Here is a 21,231-nt window from a genome sequence, read left to right as displayed (position 1 = left end):
GAGATCTTGGATAAGCACATGGGACTACGATATTGTGGCTCTTGCAGAGACTTGGCTGTCACCAAGGCAGGAATGGATATTGAATATTCCTGGTTTTCAGTGTTTTAAAAGGGATAGGGAGGGGGGGAGAAGAGGAGGAGGGGTGGCGATACTGGTCAGGGACACTATTACAGCTGCAGAAAGGGTGGATAATGTAGAAGGATCCTCTCTAGAGTCAGTATGGGTGGAAGTTAGGAACAAGAAAGCAGCAGTTACTCAACTGGGAGTATTCTATAGGCCTCGCAGTAGCAGCAGGGATACTGAGGAGCAGATTGGGAGGCAGATTTTGGAAAGGTGCAAGAATAACAGGGTTGTTATCATGGGAGACTTCAACTTCCCAAATATTGATTGGCACCTGCTTAGTGCCAAAGGTTTAGACGGGGCAGAGTTTGTTAAGTGTGTCCAGGATGGATTCCTGTCACAGTATGGTGACAGGCCGACTAGAGGGAATGCCATATTAGATCTAGTATTAGGTAATGAACTGGGTCAGGTGACAGATCTCTCGGTGGGTGAGCATTTGGGGGACAGTGACCACCGCTCCCTAACCTTTAGCATTGTCATGGACAAGGATGGGAGCAAAAAGGATGGGAAGATATCTAATTGGGGAAGGGCAAATTATGAGGCTATAAGGCTAGAGAGTGGAGATGTGGTCGATGTTCAGGATCTCTTGCAGGATATTAGGGATAAATTTGTCCGGGTGAGGCAGAGAAGGAATGGCAGGGTGAAGGAACCATGGGTGACAAGAGAGGTGGAACAACTAGTTAGGAAGAAAAAGGCAGCATACATAAGGTGTAAGCAGCAAGGATCAGATAGGTCTCATGAGGAATATAGAGTAGCAAGGAAGGAACTTAAGAAGGGGCTGAGGAGAGCAAGAAGGGGACATGAAAAGGCTTTGGTGAGTAGGGTTAAGGAAAACCCCAAGGCTTTTTTCTCGTACGTGAAGAGCAGAAGGATGGCTAGAGTAAAGGTAGGTCCGATTAAAGACAAAGGGAAGAGGGATGAGGTCCTGAAAAGTGAGTTTAATGAGCTAGGCAGAAGGCTGAAGGACAGGACCTCGAGGGTAGCAATCTCGGGATTGCTGCCAGTGCCACGCGATAGTGAAGGTAGGAACAGGAGGAGATGGCAGATAAATGCATGGCTGAGAAGTTGGTGCAGGAGGGAGGGTTTTAGATTTTTGGATCATTGGGATCTCTTCTGGGGAAGTTGGGACCTGTACAGAGAGGATGGGTTACACCCGAACCTAAGGGGGGGGGGGCCAATATCCTTGTGGCCAGGTTTGCTAGGGTGGTTGAGGAGGGTCTAAACTAGATTGTGAGGGGGAAGGGAACCGGAGGAGTAAGTCAGAGGAAGAAGGGGGTGGCGAAAAGGCAGATCTGACAGGTAGAGAGGCTTTGAGGAAGGAGAAGCAGAATACAGGCTACAAAAGTAGTGAGGTGGATGGGCTAAAGTGCATTTACTTGAATGTGAGAAGCATCAGGAATAAGGGAGATGAACTGAGAGCTCGGATAAGTACATGGGACTATGATATTGTGGCTATTACAGAGACATGGCTGACATCGGGGCAGGAATGGATATTGAATATTCCTGGTTTTCAGTGTTTTAAAAGGGATGGGGGGGGGAGAAGAGGAGGAGGGGTGGCGATACTGGTCAGGGACACTGTTACAGCTGCAGAAAGGGTAGATAATGTAGAAGGATCCTTTCTAGAGTCAATATGGGTGGAAGTTAGGAACAAGAAAGGAGCAGTTACTCAACTGGGAGTATTCTATAGGCCCCCCGGTAGCAGCAGGGATACAGAGGAGCAGATTGGGAGGCAGATTTTGGAAACGTGCAAGAATAACAGGGTTGTTATAATGGGAGACTTCAACTATCCAAATATTGATTGGCACCGACTTAGTGCCAAAGGTTTAGATGGGGTGCAGTTTGTTAAGTGTGTACAGGACGGATTCCTGACACAGTATGCTGACAGGCCGACTAGAGGGAATGCCATATTAGATCTAGTTTTAGGTAATGAACTGGGTCAGGTGACAGATCTACCAGTGGGTGAGCATTTGGGGGACGGTGACAATTGCTCCATAACCTTTAGAATTGTCATGGACAGGGATAGGAGCAAAGAGGACGGGAAGATATTTAATTGGGGAAAGGCGAATTATGAAGCTATAAGGCGAGAACTTGGGAGTGTAAATTGGGATGACATTTTTGAAGGGAAATGTACCATGGAGATGTGGTCGATGTTCAGAATGTTAGGGATAAATTTGTCCCGGTGAGGCAGAGAAAGAATGGCAGGGTGAAGGAACCGTGGGTGACGAGAGAGGTGGAACAACTAGTTAGGAAGAAGGCGGCAGCATACATAAGGTGTAAGCAGCAAGGATTACAGGGCTTGTGAGGAATATAGAATAGCAAGGAAGGAACTTAAGAAAGGGCTGAGGAGAGCAAGAAGAGGACATGAAAAGGCTTTGGCGAGTAGGGTTAAGGAGAATCCCAAGGCTTTTTTCTCGTATGTAAAGAGCAGAAGGATGGCTAGGGTAAAGGTAGGTCCGATTAAAGACAAAGGTGGGAGGATGTGCCTGGAAGCTGTGGAAGTGGGTGAGGTTCTCAATGAATACTTCTCTTCAGTATTCACCAAGGAGAGGGGTCTTGATGATGCTGAGAACAGTGTAGGTGAGGGTAATGTTCTAGAGTATGTAGTTATGAAGAGAGGGGATGTGTTGGAGTTGTTAGAAAATATTAGGACAGATAAGTCCCCGGGGCCTGACGGAATATTCCCCAGGCTGCTTCGTGAGGCGGGGGAGGAGATTGTTGAACTGTTGGTTCGGATCTTTGAGTTCTTGTTGTCAACGGGGATGGTACCGGAGGATTGGAGGGTGGCGAATGTTGTCCCCTTATCCAAAAAAGGTAGTAGGGATAGTCCAGGGAATTACAGACCAGTGAGCCTTACATCTGTGGTGAGTAAGCTGTTGGAAAGGATTCTAAGAGAGAGAATCCATGAGCATTTGGAGAAACATGGACCGATTAGGGACAGCCAGCATGGCTTTGTGAAGGGAAGATCTTGCCTCACAAGCCTGATAGGGTTCTTTGAGGAGGTGACCAGGAAGATTGATGAGGGTAGTGCAGTGGATGTGGTCTACATGGATTTTAGTAAGGCATTTGACAAGGTTCCACATGGTAGGCTTCTTCAGAAGGTCAGAGGCCAAGGGATCCAGAGAAGCTTGGATGTGTGAATTCAAAATTGGCTTGCCTATAGAAAGCAGAGGGTTGTGGTGGAGGGAGTGCGTTCAGATTGGAGGGCTGTGACTAGTGATCTCCTGCAGGGATTGGTTCTACTTTTTGTGATATTTATTAACGACTTAGATGAGGGGGTGGAAGGCTGGGTTAGCAAGTTTGCAGATGACACAAAGATTGGTGGTGTTGTTGATAGTGTGGAGGGCTGTCGAAGCTTGCAGAGGGATATTGATAGGATGTAGAGCTGGGCTGAGAAGTGGCAGATGGAGTTCAATCCAGAGAAGTGTGAGGTGGTACACCTTGGAAGGACAAACTCCAAGGCGGAGTACAAGGTTAATGGCAGGATTCTGGGTAGTGCGGAGGAGATCAGAGGGATCTCGGGGTTCTTATCTTATATTCACAGGTCACTGAAAGTTGCCTCACAGGTGGATAGGGTAGTTAAGAAAGCTTATGGGATGTTAGATTTCATAAGTTGTGGGATCGAGTTTAAGACCCGCGAGGTAATGATGCAGCTTTACAAAACTCTGGTTAGACCACACTTACTGTGTGCAGTTCTGGTCGCCTCATTATAGGAAGGATGGGGAAGCATTGGAAAGGGTGCAGAGGAGATTTACCAGGATGCTGCCTGGATTTTGGAGAGTATGGATTATGAGGAGAGACTAAGGGAGCTAGGGCTTTACTCATTGGAGAGGAGGAGGATGAGAGGAGACATGATAGAGGTGTACAAAATATTAAGAGGAATAGATAGAGTGGACAGCCAGCGCCTCTTTCCCAGGGCACCAATCCTCAATACAAGAGGGCATGGCTTTAAGGTAATGGGTGGGAAGTTCAAGGGAGATGTCAGAGGGAGGTTTTTCACCCAGAGAGTGGTTGGGGCATGGAATGCGCTGCCTGGGGTGGTGGTGGAGGCTGATACATTGGTCACGTTCAAGAGATTGTTAGATAAGCATATGGAGGAATTTAAAATAGGGAGATATGTGGGAGGAAGGGGTTAGATAGTCTTAGGCATGGTTGAAAGGTTGGCACAACATGGTGGGCCGAAGGGCCTGTATTGTGCTGTACTGTTCTGTGGTTCTATGGTGCCTCTAACTGCCACAAAAACCCATTTGATCTCATCATATCAGAGATATTCCTTTCGTTCTGTTAATCTGTTCTCCACATTTTCTGCAGCTTAAAACTAACTTGTTTTCTCTTTTCTCTGATCCTTTGGAAGGGTTTCAGACCTGGAATGTAAACTCTGTTTCTCTCCCCACAGATGCTGCCTGTCCTGCTGAGTGTTTCCAGCACTCTCTGTTTTTATTTCAGATTTTTAGAATCTGCAGCACTTTTGATTTTCATCGACTCTTTGAGTTTCCCATTTGTTTTGTCAGGAGGATTCAAACTCGTGGATCACCATTGACCTGAAGTCTCTCTCTGGAGCCCGTGGGAGGTTTGAGTCAGCCTGTGTCCCACGGTCGGTGCCTGCCCCCAGCACTGGCTTTGGGGTCTTAGGTGGTTGAAAGTCAAGCCCCAGCCTGACAGCCTTCTGACAGTGAGGGCTTCTCACTGCTTCCAGATATCACTGATGATCAGAGGCAGGGGCGCTCAAACAATTGAAGAAATATAACATCAAAGAATTAAATACATTCACCATCTTTTAAATATTGTTCAATAACGTATTAAACTGCTGCTAATTAATTAAATATAAATGTACAGTGAAATAAAGAAAAATAAACAAAAATACTTATTAAATGGAAGTGAGTGACCTATTCAAAGGAATGGGGCAATGTTAGACATGTCAGCTGGGTTAGAGCTACACTGAAGGAAGTGTATTCAGTCTCACAACTCAGCAGACCAAGGAGGGGCCCTGGATGCACTGGTCAGATGATGTGCACCCAACACCCAGTGCATTCCCGACCACTGCAGTGCAGTGTGCCGGTTCCAAAGTCGGGAATGTGCTGACGTGTAGAACACAGCTCTGGTGCTCCCCATGGACCCACTGGCTCACCAGTAGCCCCTTCCAGCCCAGTGTTTCTGTCAGTCTTGTGTCTGCTCCACTCTGTTTATATTATGCAAAGCTCAGCCTGCTTCATCCTTGCCTCCCTTGGGCAGCTCTACATTGAAATGGAAAATTTGCTAAACCAGGTTTCATACTAAAGGAAAAGAATCCTTTGAGAACCTGCTTCTTCAAAGGTTCTTGACTACTCTGACCATAAGATATAGGAGCAGAGTTAGGCCATTTGGCCCATCTTGTCTGCTCTACCATTTAATCATGGCTGTTTCTTTTCAATCCCATTCTCCCGCCTTCGTCCTGTAACCCTTAGCCCCCTTACCAATCAAGAATCTATCAACCTCTGCCTTAAATACGCCGAACGACTTGGCCTCCACAGCCCTCTGTGGCAACAAATCCCACAAATTCACCACCCTCTGGCTGAAGAAGTTCCTCCTCACCTCAGTTTTAAAGGGACCTCCCCTTGTCCTGAGGCTGTGCCCTCAGAGATACCACTTGGAACGACTATCCATTAGCACCAGAAAATGGTCACAGCCCTTTCGCAGGCATCTTCCTGCCCTTGAGGAAGGAGCTCGGTGGCCATGTCCACACCTGCAGTGGCGATCTGCACTTTCATCAAATTCTATGTATCTTTGGCCCTGAGAAATGAGCTCTGTACATGACCTAAAGGACTTTACCGACAGCTCCCAGCTTCTCAATATAACAAAACAAGGCAGCCATTGTTTCTTTCTCAGATCTCGTTGGTGCCCAGAATGATGATGTCACACGCAGTTTCCCCATTTAACCCACTGATCCACAGACTCAGTCCTTTTCAACATAAGCCCTGCACTTAGAAAGTGCCAGCACTCTTGCAAATCAGTCTGCAGCCCTGCAGCATGACTGCCCCACACACACCCTGTGTAAAACTGGTGCTGGCTGTTGCCTGTACCACACCCCCACCTCACAGCACCCTGTGAAGCTCTCAACAGAACGACAGCAATTGACACACATACACCGAGGCTTCATCACCACCACTGCTCCACTGAAGTGGGCTTCTCACTAACACCAGAAACACAAGAAACTGTCTCTCTGGCATAACGCTATCCCAACCTCATCATCAAGTTATGATGTCTTCTGTGGGTGGTACTAACACATACAAATGAAATCAATCAATACATAGAATAATAACGGTTTATTAACAAGGTTGAACACCTTGGTTCATACCAGCTTCCCCTCCTTGGGCTTTGTCTTTACCTCTCGTTGTCTTGGTGAAGCAGCCGGCATAATCAAAGACCCCACCCACCCGGGACATTCTCTCTTCTCTCCTCTTCCATCAGGTAGAAGATACAGGAGCCTGAAGGCACGTACCACCAGACTTAGGGACAGCTTCTACCCCACTGTGATAAGACTATTGAACGGTTCCCTTATACAATGAGATGGACTCTGACCCCACGATCTACCGTTGTGACCTTGCACCTTATTGCACTGCACTTTCTCTGTAGCTGTGACACTTTACTCTGTACTGTTATTGTTTTTACCTGTACTACCTCAATGCACTCTGTACTAACTCAACGTAACTGCACTGTGTAATGAATTGACCTGTACGATCGGTTTGTAAGACAAGTTTTTCACTGTACCTTGGTACAAGTGACAATAATAAACCAATACTTAAAATATGTACATGTCACTTTTATAAGAACTGGAGAAGGAGGAGCTGGAAGAGACCACACAGACCCTCGAGCCTGCTCCTGCCTCAGTCAGATCATGGCTGATCCAATGTTGACCTCAGCACAACTTCCCCGCACTCTCCCCATACCTGTCGACTACCCAGTGATTTCAATGTCTGTCAGACTGACTCTGCCTCTATCGCTCTCTGGTATTGCTATTGGTATTGGCATTGGTTTATTATTGTCATGTGTGCCGAGATACAGTGGTTGTTTGCATGCATCCAGAGAGATAATTCCATATGTGAGTACATCGAGGTAATACAAAAGGAAAAGCAATAACAGAATGCAGAATGTAGTGTTACAGTTACAGAGAAAGTGCAGTGCAGGTAGACAATAAGGTGCATGGCCTTGACGAGGTAGATTGGGAGATCAAATGTTTATCTTTTAGCATATGAGAGGTCCATTCAAGAGTCTGATAACCCTGAGGTAGAAGATGGTGGAGAATTTTAAAGACTAATCTGATGTATTAAATCTTTTTATTCTCCATAGACGCTGCCTGACCTGCTGAGCGTTTCCAGTGTTTTCTGCTTTTATTTGAGATTTCCAGCATCTACGGTTTTCTTGAATTTTTTGTTACTTTTGCAAAACAGGTATATCACATGATTCCCTCATCCACTAACAGTAATGTCCATATATAGAAATATGCCATATTTGGCAAAAAATCCCGTCTGCAGTACTTGAACACAATTCTCAGCATGATAATTAGATGGGATTAAAATAGCACTGTCAGGAGTTTAACACTAAAGTAAGAGACCGTAATGTTCTGAAAACATTAACTTCTCAAAGATAAGAGTCAGATCATAGAACTGTTATGGTGCAGAAAGAGGCCATTTGGTCCATCATTTCAATGCTAGTTCCTATTAAACTAACTCCATCAGTCTCAATCCTCTGCTCCTGTCCAGTTGCAAATTATTCTCTCTCAGGTGCTACCCAACTCCCTTTTTAAAGCCCTGATTGTTTTCAGCACTGTTACAGGCCGTGAGAACCAGACCAGAAGTACTCACTGTGTAAAAAATAGTTCTCCTCGCCTCCCCCTGAATTCTCGTCCAGAGTCTTAAAGGTGGTCCCTCAGGGAAATTGATTTCGTTCCCCACATTTTCTAAACATTTAGTCATCTATCAAATCTCCTCTCAACCTCCAGGTTCTCCAGCCTAACCTTGTAGCCAAAGTCTTCCGTCACTGCAACTACCCTTGTAGATCACCTCTGCTCCCTCTACGGACTTTCACATCCTTCCTAATGTGGGGTGACCAGAACAGGACGGAATACCCTATCTAACCAAAGCTTTATAAAGGCTCAGCATAACTTCCCTACTTTTGAAGTTACTGTCTCCATTTATGTTCAAAATCCCATCATCTTTACTTAGTACCCTCTCCAACATTGGTACAGTGGTCAACTTCCTGGACAAGTAGTCCAGAGGCCTGGACTAACAATCAAGTGACATGAGTTCAAATCCTACATGGCAGCTGTGGAATATTTGGTTAATAATCTAAAATTTTAAATAACTAGTTATTAATATAGCTGGACTGCTGCAAAGGCTTGCCTGCTTCACCAAATGAAATCTGCCGTCTTTACCCAGTCTGGGCTACAGGGGACCAGAGCCACCAATGTGGTTGACTCTGAAACAGCTTGGTGAGCCACTCAGCCAGGAGAAGTTTGGGAGGTGGACTAAATGCCTGCATTTCCAGGGACTCCTGGATCCGGAAAAATAAACGAACAAAATATGACCTGTGAACAATCTGTTGATGTGAACTCCCAGGTCCCTCAATTCCCAGTTGCTTGCCAGAACCATGCCATTGTCTGAACTGCCCCTCCCCAGCCCCTCTGCCAAAGTGCATCAACTCAAACCTCTCCACATTACATTCCACCTGAAAGTTGCCCACACATTCTGTTAACCTTGTCACTGTTCATTACTGTCACCTTCATCATTTTCTGAACCTCAAAGTTTGGCATCATTTCACTCTGTATTCCGATAACCAAGTCATTGATATATATCACCAAACAAAACTCTTTTCTGGTGTCATCATGTCCTCTGTATTCCAGGAATCCCTGGCATTGGTTTCCTACCTTCCCTCCTGTGCCTTACAACAGCTCCTCCTTAAAGATCATCCACTGTTCTGTTGCACCTTTTCTTTGGTTTCATTTCATCCAGACCATTCCCTTCTCGTCCACTGCCATTAGCCGACTTCCAGCTTAGAAGTTCTGCTTTAGATCTTGCACACCTTCATCAAATCTCCTCCCAATTACCTTTGCTCCAGGGAGAATAACCCCAGCCTCTCCTGTCTGACCTTATATGTGGATCCCCTTGACCTTGCAAACTGTCCTAGTATTATGTTTTGTTACAAATGCACAAACAGAAACTAGTGCAAATACCCTGCAGCTCGGCAACATCTGTGGAGGGAGAAACAGTTATGTTTACGCTCAGTGACCTCTTCTCAGAAATGGGAGAAAAGTTGGGATGTGACAGGTTTTAAGATGTACAGATGCAGGGAAAAGGAGAGCTGGGGATGGGGAGAAGAACAAGAGGGAAGAGCAGTGAGAGGAAGGAGGGCAGGAGAGATTGTGTCAAACGAGATGGTGGAGCAAGTCAAGGCAAGGCAAGGCGGACTGGGTCAGGTAGAAAAAGGAAGGTGACCTGTGAAGGCTAACAGCAGAACCACGTCCAGAACTCACTGTTCGAAACCATTTTCACTGTGGGTCTGACCTGAAACTTACCATGAAGAAAAAAATCTTTTTTAATCATTGCTGACAGCAAAATGAATGTTGATGCAAATGCCAAATATGGTGGACCTTAAAGAAACAAATGTTAGATTAGCAGAGGTAGATGACAGCTATAGCAGCTTGGACTGGTTGACACCTGAGGGAAGATGAGAAATGGGCACTTTTACAGATATGGCTGGGGAAAGGAAGTCGGTAACCAAGGGTAAACCTTGCGTTGTGATGGAGTGGGCTGGTGCGGTCTTGTGATGAGAGGCTCATTCTGTGACTCCACTGACCTTTACACCAACTGTGAACAATAAAAGTAGTCAAATGTCAAGATGAGCATGTGACAAACACAAATGATGATAAAAATTGATCGGTTCTCGGCTCTTTGACAGCAGGAGGGATCTAACGGAAGAACCTGAAGATTCGGAAAGTGCGAGGGCTTGGAGGTCTGAGCACTTGAAGAGCCTAAAACAAGTCTGGCTGGTTTCTTATTAAATCTACACATTAATGGAAGATAATCTCTCTGAGAATCAGTGAGTGTGCAGGCTTCTGCCCAGGACTACAGGCTCCAATTTAGCAACTGTGCAGGAGGAACATACACTGGTGCAACTGTGGAACCCTGGAGACAGTGAAGTGTCTGACTGAACAATAAGGGGCTTCCACTGACCTTTATCCCCCCTTGTAGTAAACGTCTAAGCTTCTTGAGAGCTCAGCGTAGTCATGGCTGAACTATCTGTGGACAACCATCAGAAGGCAAGGATTGAGGCCAACTCACCCTCAGTTTGAAATCGTGCCTCTCCTCCAGGGTCATGGTGTCCGCCTTCGCAATGACCGGAATGATGTTCATTATTTTTCCCAGGCGCTTCATGAACTCGACGTCCAGGGGTCGCAGCCTGCAAGGAGAAATACATTGGTCACCACCACTGGCTGCGTGGTTGCTTCTATGTTCACCCTTCTCCAGTCACCTCATGCACTGGGGGAGCGGCCTCAACAGATTTTCCTTCAACCTCTTGGGGCAAGGGATTGCCCACTTCCCTCCCCTCCACACTTCCTATAACGGTGGCTGTGATCAGGTTTCCTGCTTTGTTTAGCTTGCTATGAGCAATGTCTGTACCGTCTCCGTTACACTGGCAAGAGATTCCCCAGACAGAGATAATGCAAGGTGACCTGGCTATTCCGAGCAGTCCTATGCACTATTCCTTCCCCTTATGCTGCATTTGTACGTACAGGGATCATTCCATGTCTGATTTTGTTCCAGGGTCTCGCTGGGCTTGAGTATGTTAGTCGAGGTGGTTGGTAGGGGAGTTTGTGGAATGGCAGGGGCTCGCTTTGGGGGAATCTAAACCTGACGGGAAGGGAGGTGTCACTGAGGCTCAGCCCCGGCGGTGTCCCTGTCTCTGAGCCCCACGAATGTAGTTTCACATGCCCCGAACTCAGATAGACACTCCAACACCGACACTGATGATGTGCCGCATTGTTGGGGTGTGATGTTGTGGATGGGTAGAACTGTGAACCGCTGCCTGTACTGTCAGACGGGCCAGTGGTGGGGGGAGTCCGCGTGGTCTTTTCCCCACTACCCTGCTCAATACTTGTCATTGCTGCTTGTGGGAGCTGCTGTGCACAAATCAGCTGCTTCATTGCAATGCGTGCTGCATTTCAAAACATAACTTAGTGGCTGTAAAGCACATTGAGGTGGCCTGCAGTTGTGAAAAGTGCTAAACATCTGAGAATGGAGTGCCACTAGTGTGTGAGTGTGTAAGCCCTGTCTAGTGTCCGTCGCTCGCGAGGAAGAGTTTAATCCCTAGAAAGGACAATACACACCTTCCAGTGGCTGTTGGGCTGATCAAATGTCCATAACCTCTGCCAGACTCCCCAAACACAGCACTCCCTCCGCCACTGAGGGAGACCTCACCTGCATGCCCTCCAATGCTGACTAGAAGAGCAGGCTGGACTCTTCTCCAGAGTCACAATCAGCCTCTTGCCCCTCATGTTCCCCCCCCCCACCCCCGTTCATTCGAAAAAATACAGCACTGAAGGAGGCCATTCGTGCCTCTGGCCACATCTTGAACAAGCTCTTCAACTGCTCCCCTTTCCCTGAGGCCCTGACAACATTTCCTCTGTAAGGTTTCCTTCCTAAACCTTCTGACTGAACCTATTCCCACTACCGTTATGTGCACTGTACTGGCCATCACAGCAACCCACTGTGTGTTAGGAGGAGATCTCCTCTCCCCCATCCTCACTGTTCTACATCCTTATAGTTACTTTGTCCATGATCCCTGGTTCTTCTGTTCAACCCTAATCCCAAACTTCCACTCCTGATGTTGCTTGCTTTAATGGGAAACTCCAGCTTTTACACACATTCAGCATCGTAAGCAACATCCAACTGAAACGACTCTAAATCCATCAAAAACTCAGCCCCATTCAGAGTGGAGCATAATAATGAATGGAGTTGTCCAGTGAAGTTTGTAAAGGTTTTTGTTAATGCACGGCTCATGCACATGGGTAGAGCCTGCAACCTCTGACTAAGGAGGTCAGAGACAGGCTGGGAGGGAGACTGTGTCGGCGTGCTTATACGTACGAGTGTCCAGTGGGGGAGATGAAGTAGAGGCAGCAGTGCACGCGGGTGTCGGGAATACGTTTCTTCCTGGAGATGTTCGCCTCCTCCTTCAGGAACTTCTCGTACTGTTCACTGATGTACTTCTCGATTGGCTCCCAGCTGCAACAGAGTAAACGTACGTTAGAGGCTGCTGGACACACAAGAGGGTAGGGAGACGTGCGGAAGAAGTGGGCCGGCACTGAGAGATGTGCGTCGGTCAGTCTTATGAGTAAATCCTGCATCAGTGGACTTCACCCAGCTCAATAACTCAGCTGAAGAGGTGCCGAGAGGAATCTCAGGCGACTGTATTGTGCTTTTGTATTGCCCAGCCTCAAAGTGCGGACTCAGATCACATACAATAATGGTCACCTAGGTGTAGGGATCAGGTGATAGATCATTGACCTGAAACGTTAACTCTTTTCCCCTCTCCACAGATGCTGCCTGACCTGCTGAGCATTTCCTTCATTTTCTGTTTTTATTTCAGAGTGAAAGATTCTGTATCTGGTAGGGAGTCACAAACAGAAAACTGGTATTTTATCTGGGAGTAACACACCGTGGGGACTTCATTCAAACTATTTATCTAATCACTGGCCTAGAATTCTGTGGGAACCTACAAAGGTGTGTGAATCAGTCGTGTTGGGTGGGCCTCGGGAGTTTGTCTGTGGTTCTCTCTGAGGAAATTTTGTGGAGCACAAGGCCAGTGACCATGTGCTTTACACGAGCTAAGGCCCATCCTCTGCACCCTACCTCCCCTCCACTGACTCCGTCTACACTTCCTGCTGCCTCGCGAAAACAGTCAACCTAATCAAGGGCCCCTCCCATCCCGGACATTCTCTCTTCACCCCCTCCCATTGGGCAGAAGATACAAAAGTTTGAGAACATTTACCACCAGGCTCAAGGATACTGTTATCAGAGTCATGAACAGACCTCTCATACATTAAAAGATGTACATGTGACAATAATAAACCGATTACCAATATCCTCCATTAATGCAGAGTACATAGAACACAGAACAGTACAGCACAATAAGGCCCTTCGGCCCACAATGTTGTGCTGACCTTTAAACATCGCCTAAGACTATCTAACCCCTTCCTCCCACATATCTCTCTACTTTTTCTAGCAATCTCTTGAACTTGACCAATGTACCTGCCTCCAACACCGCCCCAGGCAGCGCATTCCATGCCCCAACCACTCTCTGGGTAAAAAACCTTCCTCTGATATCTCCCTTGAACTTCCCACCCATTACCTTAAAGCCATGCCCTCTTGTATTGAGCATTGGTGCCCTGGGAAAGAGGCACTGGCTGTCCACTCTATCTATTCCTCTTAATATTTTGTACACCTCTATCATGTCTCCTCTCATCCTCCTTCTCTCCAGAGTAAAGCCCTAAGCCTCTCCTCATAATCCATACCCTCTAAACCAGGCAGCATCCTGGTAAATCTCCTCTGCACCCTTTCCAACGCTTCCACATCCTTCCTATAATGAGGCGACCAGAACTGGACACAGTACTCCAAGTGTGGTCTAATCAGAGCTTTATAGAGCTGCATCATTACCTCGTGGCTCTTAAACTCGATCCCTCGACTTATGAAAGCTAACACCCCACAAGTAGGTGAAGATAATCAGCTAACTTGACTCTCCGTCCTGTGCGTGTGTGTGTGTGTGTGTGTGTATGTGTGTGTGAGAGAGAGAGAGAGTGCGAGAGAGAGAGAGTGCGAGAGAGAGAGAGTGCGAGAGAGAGAGAGTGCGAGAGAGAGAGAGTGCGAGAGAGAGAGTGCGTGAGAGAGAGTGCGTGAGAGAGAGTGCGTGAGAGAGAGTGCGTGAGAGAGAGTGCGTGAGTGTGTGAGAGAGTGCGTGAGTGTGTGAGGAGGGTGCAGGAAGTCCACCAGTGAAACAGGTCTAAGGGGGTAGAGTCATGGGTCAGTGTGGCAGGCCAGGGTGAAGGGGGTGCCGCTCAAGGCCGGGAGCTGGTGGTTACAATGGGTGGGGCATGTGTGGGATTTTGGAGGTGTTGTTGGGTTTGCGGGAATGGGGTAAAGGTAATGAGCTTGGGCTTGGGGTGGGTGGGTCACCTCTGTGATGAGGGGCAGTGTGCCCCACAAGGAGAGCTGGGTAAGTGACTTTTGGCCAAGGAGGCAACTCCGAGGCTGATTCCCAGCACCGGCCGAGGAAGTGCAGACCAGGGCTTCACTGGCACTGCACAGACTGCTTCTGCAGGGAGGCACCCACACACACCAGAGAATCCCAGTGGTATCAGATGTGTATCACATGTTGTCTGAGTCCCCTGTATGTGACGTGTCTTACCCATGGGGGATTGGGATGCTCTCACTCCCGGAAGTTGGAGAGAGTGTGGATCAAACAGCATTACACAGGCCCTTTTCTAAGGAATTCCAGCCACCCTTCCCATCAGCTAATTTCTTCCCAGTGCAGTTCCTGTCCCTTGGCGGGCTGGCCTACAATTCCAGTGAGCCGGTGACGACATCATTCCCAGCCTTTCAGAGCCATTCTTTACATACCTTCACTGACATCCCATGAGGAACATAAGAAAGAGAAGCAGGAGGAGGCCATTCAGCCCATTGTGTCTGCTGTATCATTAAGATCACAGCTGATCTTTCACCTCAACTCATTTTCCTGTACTAACCCCTTGATCCCTCTCTCGACCTCTGCCCTGAACATGCTCAGTGACTGAGCGTCCTCAAATCCTCATGGGCAGAGAATTCCAAACTCTGGGTGAAGAGATTTATTCCCAGTCTGCTCAGTCTGATGGCCGTGTGTGGTTCAAGTGTTCTTGCAACCTACCAGTTATCATTGTTGATCTGATCTCCAAATCCAGGTGTGTCGATAACTGTCAGCTTCATCTTCACCCCCTTCTCCTCGATGACTGTAAGGAAGACAAACCATCCGAGTCCGTTACAACAAGAACATTGGCCTTGAGTTTCTTTTAATTTTCGGGGAGTAGTGGTTGCCAGTTTTTGGGCTGGTAGCCCATGGCTGATGAAGCTGACATCAACGTGTTGCCCAACGAATTGTCCCTGACTCCAGAGCCCCAACTCTGCTCAACCTGATTGGTTCAGTGTGAGTCTGGAGCCCCAACTCCTCTCAACCTGATTGGTTCAGAACCAAGCCCACTTGCCACCATCCCTGTAAAGTGGCAGAGCCTCTGGCTTGTTGCCACAAACTCACCACTTGTGTCTTACTGTGGAGCCTGGGAAGCCATTGTGAGGGTGAGCAGCTTACTTTGGGTTCGTTCTGAAGTACATTGCTGTTTATTTTTCTTACCGGGCCCAGCACACAGGTTTGTTGATGTTCAATTCCATTCACGTCTCCTCAAAAAGTGATGCAGAAAATCTGGAGCTCCCTCCCCGACAGCAGTGTGGGAGCACCTTCACTAGGACTGCGGCAGCACAAGATAAGGGCTCATCATCACTTTCCCAAGGGCAATTAGGAACGGACAATAAATGCTGGCCTTACCAGCAATATCCATATCCCAAAAACGGAATAAACAGTGAAAAGGGGTAAAGATAAAATGTCAGTGAGGTGACAGCTGGAGAAACAGCTTACACACGATAAGATCTCAGGGGGCTGGGGGTAATATATTGGGAGTCAGGGAGTGGGTTGGCAAGCTGTGAGGGGGACACAGAGAGCTTGCAAAGGGATATAGATTGGCTCAGCAGCTGGTGGATGGAGTGTAATGTGGTTATCTGTTTCAGAAGGAGGAACGTAAAAGCAATTTATTATTAAAATGAAAATTGCACTACAAAATGGAGACACAAGAGACTGCAGATGCTGGAATCTGGAGCAAAAAACTGTTGGATGAACTCAGCAGGTCAGGCAGCATCCGTGAAGGCAGAAGGATGGTCATGTGTCAGGACTGAGAGTATGGAGGGGAGATAGTCAGTATAATGAGGCGAGAGGGAGGGGTGAGGCAGGGGCTGGCAGGTGATAGGTGGAACCAGGTGAGGAGGGAGATGATGGTTAGATGGGCCCAGGGGGTTGGGGGTGGGGTGGGGGGAAGAGGGGTGGAGGTAGAGCAGGAAGTAGACCTTCCAGCCTCTTTTCTTTCTCTCTCCTTATCTGTCTATCACCCAGCAGCCACTGTCTTCCAACCCCTCCCTTGTATGTCTTATGATACAATGACATGGCTTCTCAACACGACCTGAAATGACAATGACAAGTGGTTTAATTTGTTTGCACTTTTATGAACTTTTAAGGAAGATTAAAGGATGGACAGGGAATCCTAGAATACTTGGCAAAAGGGCACAATTGGGCCACAAGGGAATGAGCAACTGTTGACACACCGGCCAAAACTGAGGACATGCTGGGAAACTTGACTCAGATCCTGATTATTATAATTGCTGCAGAAGAGAAATGTGAAGACCTGCTATGAGTTTTGAAGGACACTTTTGAAATGATTTTGCTCCCAGGATGAGGAGGTCATTGACAATGCCAACATTTGTTGTCCATCCTTCATTGCCCTTGAGCTGAGGGGGCAGTTAAGAGTCAAGCTCGCGGTTACAGAGTAGACCAGAAGCAAGAAGCACCAACACACAGGATTGAGCAGCTGCCAGTTTGCAACCACAGTAAGAAGCTGGAAATGGGGGACTTCAGTCATCAGTTGTTTCTCACCAAATGAGGATTTATCTGCACACTGCTTTCTCTAATGTCGGCTGACTTTTGTCTCCTCGACCTGGGGGAATGACGGTAAAGGCTCCAGTTTACAAATAATCTCACCGTGTCCAACTGTTTTGATCTCCACAGTTTTCGGGACTTTCTCATCTCGATTTCTACTGCAGGATTTCCGACTGACTTGTGATTTAAATAGGGTGTTCACCAGGGTTGACTTTCCCAAGCCACTCTGCCCTAGAACAAGGGAGGAAAGGAAATCAGTGCTGTTTTAAAAAGGGGAAAGGGAGAAATGAAATTAAATACGGATTGCACTCAGTTGCTGATTTTGGATGGAAGGGAATGGAACCTACTTGGCAAGTTGGAGTCAAAACTGCACAGAGACACAAAGGCACAGAGAAACAGTCCCTTCAGCCCACCACGTCCATGCTGACCTTTTTGCCCATCTACAGTAATCCCATTTGCCCACATTGGGGCCGTATCTTTCCATGCCCTGCCCATTTGTGTCCAAAGGCTTCATAAACGTAGTAATTATATCTGATTCCGCCACCTCCTCTGGCTGCACGTTCCACGTATCAAACACTCCCTGTGTAAAAAAAAAACTTACCCCTCAGATCCCTTAAAACTCCTTCCTCTCACCTTAAAATTATGCCCTCTTTTTTTTTGATAACCCGAAGGGGAAAAGATTTTGCCTATCTACCCTATCTATGCCTCTTGTAATCTTATTTATTTTATCAGGGCCCCCCCCCCCCACTCCCCCAGCCTCACTTCACTCCAGAGAAAGCAAGCCCAGCCTATCTAATCTCTGCCCATCCGATCCAGGCACCATCCTGGTGAATGCACTCTCTCCATGCAACCACATCCTTCCTATAGTGTGGGACCAGAACTGCACTCAGTGCTCCAAGTGCGGTCTGACCAGCGTTTTGTAAAGTTGCAACATCACCTCCCAACTGTTAAATTCTATGCTCCAACCTATGGAGGCAAGCATATTCCCAATCGTGTTTTTATAACAGGAATGCAACTACTGCCTTACAGCAGAACCGCCTGTCCACTGGGAAACCTGCCTGCCAGTTTGTGTCAGATTACTCCTGGGATGAACAGCAACTTCATCATATCAATGGAGAGGAACGGCTGTGACGAAGAGAGGTAAATTCCAGGTAATTTGTTTTATTTTGTTTTAATTGAGTTAATCTAAATATATTTGATTTGATTTTACATGTTTTAGTGCTTTAATTATTCATTTGCAAACATTCAAGCTATCGGACAGTTCTGACAGTCGGTTCAGGGATGTGGCTGTGAAAGCATTCCTGTGGCACCCACAACTAGAAGGTCCTCCTGTTCAGTCAGAGCTAGCTTCATTCAGGGAGTTCTCGCTGGGATATGCACTCAAAGAAAGAATGGATTAAATGGGTGAGCAGTAGATGTGGGTGGTTTGCAACTCTGAGGAATTACCAGTCATCAGAAAAGGAACACAGGTTAATGAAACCATTAAAGAGCAGAAACAAAGCTTTAAGGTTCCCTGCAAGGGGAACAGAATTGTTAAACAGAGAAGTTTCCATAGAGCATGGATGGACCACACCGAGTACAGTTCTGGTCTCCATATTACAAAGGCAATATGGAAGCACAGGACGGAATCCTGGAAAGATTAATAGGGCAGATCCAGAATGGAGCAGGCACAGAGAGTAAAAAGCCTCTAGATCTCCAAAATCACAGTGGACTCAAAGACATGGGTGTAGAGGAGATGCACCCACCCACAAAGGGTTCCATAACGTACTATATAACATAATACTGTCACTCAGGATATTCGGAATAAACCTCTTTCTCCCACCTGTTGGTGAGAATGTGGAGCTTGGCCAGAACCCAATAAGCAAAAGTTGGCAAAGTACACTGGGAACGAGCATGGGGTGAGGGGTGGTCAGGTGGGTGGGAATACAGTCGTTTCATTATCAGGAGCATCACTGCCTTGCCTGCTTACACTGGTCAGCCACTGACCCACTTATACCTTTGAGCAGACGTCGCAGGCTGTCGGTCAGGCAGGGTGAGAGCCACTGGTTTGGTCCGGTGAAATGGTGTCCCCATTCTGGGATTAAATGGAGTATTTCTTTATATGAATTACTCTTCCCATTCTTAAAACAGAACAAACATTGAAGCCTGAAGACACCAGTGGGAGGCACTGAGCTCATGCTGAGAGGATCTTTGCAAATGTAGGAGAGGCGATTGAATCTCAGGCTGCCGCTTGCTGTGGGAAGTGAGAGTCTCCAGGGACATTCGGATCGTTTCACTAATTGCAGAGGTGGCACTGGTTACTCGCTGCATTATTCATCTTGTGCAGACTGAGGCAGAGGATGTTTGTGTTGTGCAACTCTGGTGGTGGTGGTGGTGGTGGTGGTGGTGGTGGTGGTGGTGGGTGGGTGGGTGGGTGGGTGGGTGCGTGCGTGCGTAGCATTGTATATCTATAGGGAAACCTGTGAATCAAGATGATCACAGGGGCTGGCATTTCTTTGCCAAATGGTCATTGTTTATCTTGTTGAAGAATTCAGGGAGGGAACAGGGAGATCTTTACCCAGCAAACATGGTGGCAGGGAAACTGCTCTATCTCTGGGACAGAGCTTTGCAAATTTCAAACCCAGACGTTGGGCAGTTTTGCTGCTGTGTTGGGTACTGGGTAGAAAAGTCCACTCCCACCTTATGCTCGCAGTGTGCCATGTGTTGCAAGAATTTGGTGCATTAAAGGCTGTTTGTCACTGATAATCTGTGAGTACCTGCAGCCTCTTGCATTATTTCTGCATGGGTGTTCCTTGAATTTCTCGCCGTACTCACTGTAAAGTGAGCACTGGTTTGCACAGGTTTGCTGTAGCTGACTCCTTTGGTGATGGTATAATGGCTGATGGAAGAAACTGTATCACGTGGCTTCTGGCCTTCCTCAAACAGTGTCTCCCCCCCACTCTGTATCTGAGTAACTAACAAACGTCTCCAAAGAAAATGAAGAAATGTAAAGTCTAACTGCCTGATGGTTCTTCTCCCAGGGTTGTCTGTAGCACTGCCTTTAGTTCCTGGCTCAGTGTCAGCTCCAGAGAACGGGGAACCCCACCCTGTCCACTGCCAGTCCTGTCATACCTGAGGGCATCAGTGCCAGTCCATGCACAGGTCAGATTGTGTGAAGGGCACTGAATGCCCTCTGCTGTGGGTGGGCCCTCCTTCCCTCCTCTGTCCTCCACTCTCCTCCTCCTATACAACTATCACAGCTGAATGTTTCTTGTTGTGGTTGCACAGACAGGCTCTTACACTCACCGGAAACAGCGGTCCCCAATGCCTCATCCCCTCAGTTACTCGATACCTTTTATATTGTTCCTGGACAAAGCAGAGGAAGCAAACCTCTGTGAAGCTCAGCAGAACTGGTTCATCGTCAGGATTCTTTTAATGAAGGTTTTCTCCTTAGCTGCTCTCTTACAGAAGGTCCTCACTAGATTTTCCCTAGCTTTGACAATCTCCTGATTTGTCAGAACTAGACTGTCTGATGTGAAAATGACCCCAAAAAACTGGTATAGGTCACCCCTGGAGCTGTTAGAGATCCACAGAATGCTACATACAGCACTGATCCCACTCCTCTACTCTTACCCCATAGCCCTGTAAATGTTTCCCTCTACGTGTTTATCCAGCTCCTTGTGAAGATTATCATGGACGTACCTGGATTTTAGTAAGCCGTTTGATAAGGTTCCTCATGGAAGGCTCATTCAGAAAGTCAGGAGGCATGGGATCCAGTGAAACTTGGCTGTGTGGATTCAGAATTGGCTCGCCCATAGAAGACAGAGGGTGGTGGTAGACGGAACGTATTCTGCCTGGAGGTCAGTGACCAGTGGTGTTCCGCAGGGATCTGTCCTGGGACCCCTGGTCTTTGTGATTTTTATAAGTGACTTGGATGAGGATGTGGAAGGGTGGGTTAGTAAGTTTGCTGATGATACAAAGGTTGGTGGTGTTGTGGATAGTGTAGAAGGTTGCTGTAGATTACAACAGGACATTGATAGAATGCATAACTGGGACGAGAAGTGTCAGATGGAGTTCAACCCGGATAAGTGTGAAGTGACACACTTTGGAAGATCGAATGTGAAGGCAGAATACAAGGTTAATGGCAGGACTCTTAGCAGTGTGAAGGAACAGAGGGATCTTGGGGTTCACGTCCATAGATCCCTCAAGGTTGCCGCACAGGTCAATAGGGTTGTTAAGAAGGCATATGGCCTTCCTTAGTCGGGGTATTGAGTTCAAGAGCTGTGAGGTAATGTTGCAGCTCTATAAAACTCTGGTCAGACCAGTTCTGTTCTGGTCAGTTCTGGTCGCCTCATTATAGGAAGGATGTGGAAG

At 47.3% G+C, this 21,231-nt stretch overlaps 1 protein-coding gene across 4 annotated transcripts in view; it reads right to left on the bottom strand.

Annotated features, from left to right (window-relative positions):
* LOC127585691 (neuronal-specific septin-3-like) overlaps positions 1-21,231 on the bottom strand; it is a 57,780-nt gene that overhangs the window by 20,285 nt on the left and 16,264 nt on the right. For all 4 annotated transcript variants that reach the window (XM_052043375.1, XM_052043374.1, XM_052043373.1 and 1 more), the window contains exons 3-6: positions 16,981-17,109; positions 15,049-15,130; positions 12,237-12,374; positions 10,434-10,551 (exon numbers count right to left, since the gene is read on the bottom strand). In XM_052043375.1, coding sequence (XP_051899335.1) covers positions 10,434-10,551; positions 12,237-12,374; positions 15,049-15,130; positions 16,981-17,109 — 467 coding nt within the window. The remainder of the gene's footprint in view (positions 1-10,433; positions 10,552-12,236; positions 12,375-15,048; positions 15,131-16,980; positions 17,110-21,231) is intronic.

Source organism: Pristis pectinata, chromosome 33 (genome assembly GCF_009764475.1).
Source record: "Pristis pectinata isolate sPriPec2 chromosome 33, sPriPec2.1.pri, whole genome shotgun sequence".
Classification (NCBI taxonomy): Eukaryota; Metazoa; Chordata; class Chondrichthyes; order Rhinopristiformes; family Pristidae; genus Pristis; species Pristis pectinata.
This window is presented reverse-complemented; position numbering and strand designations above follow the sequence as displayed.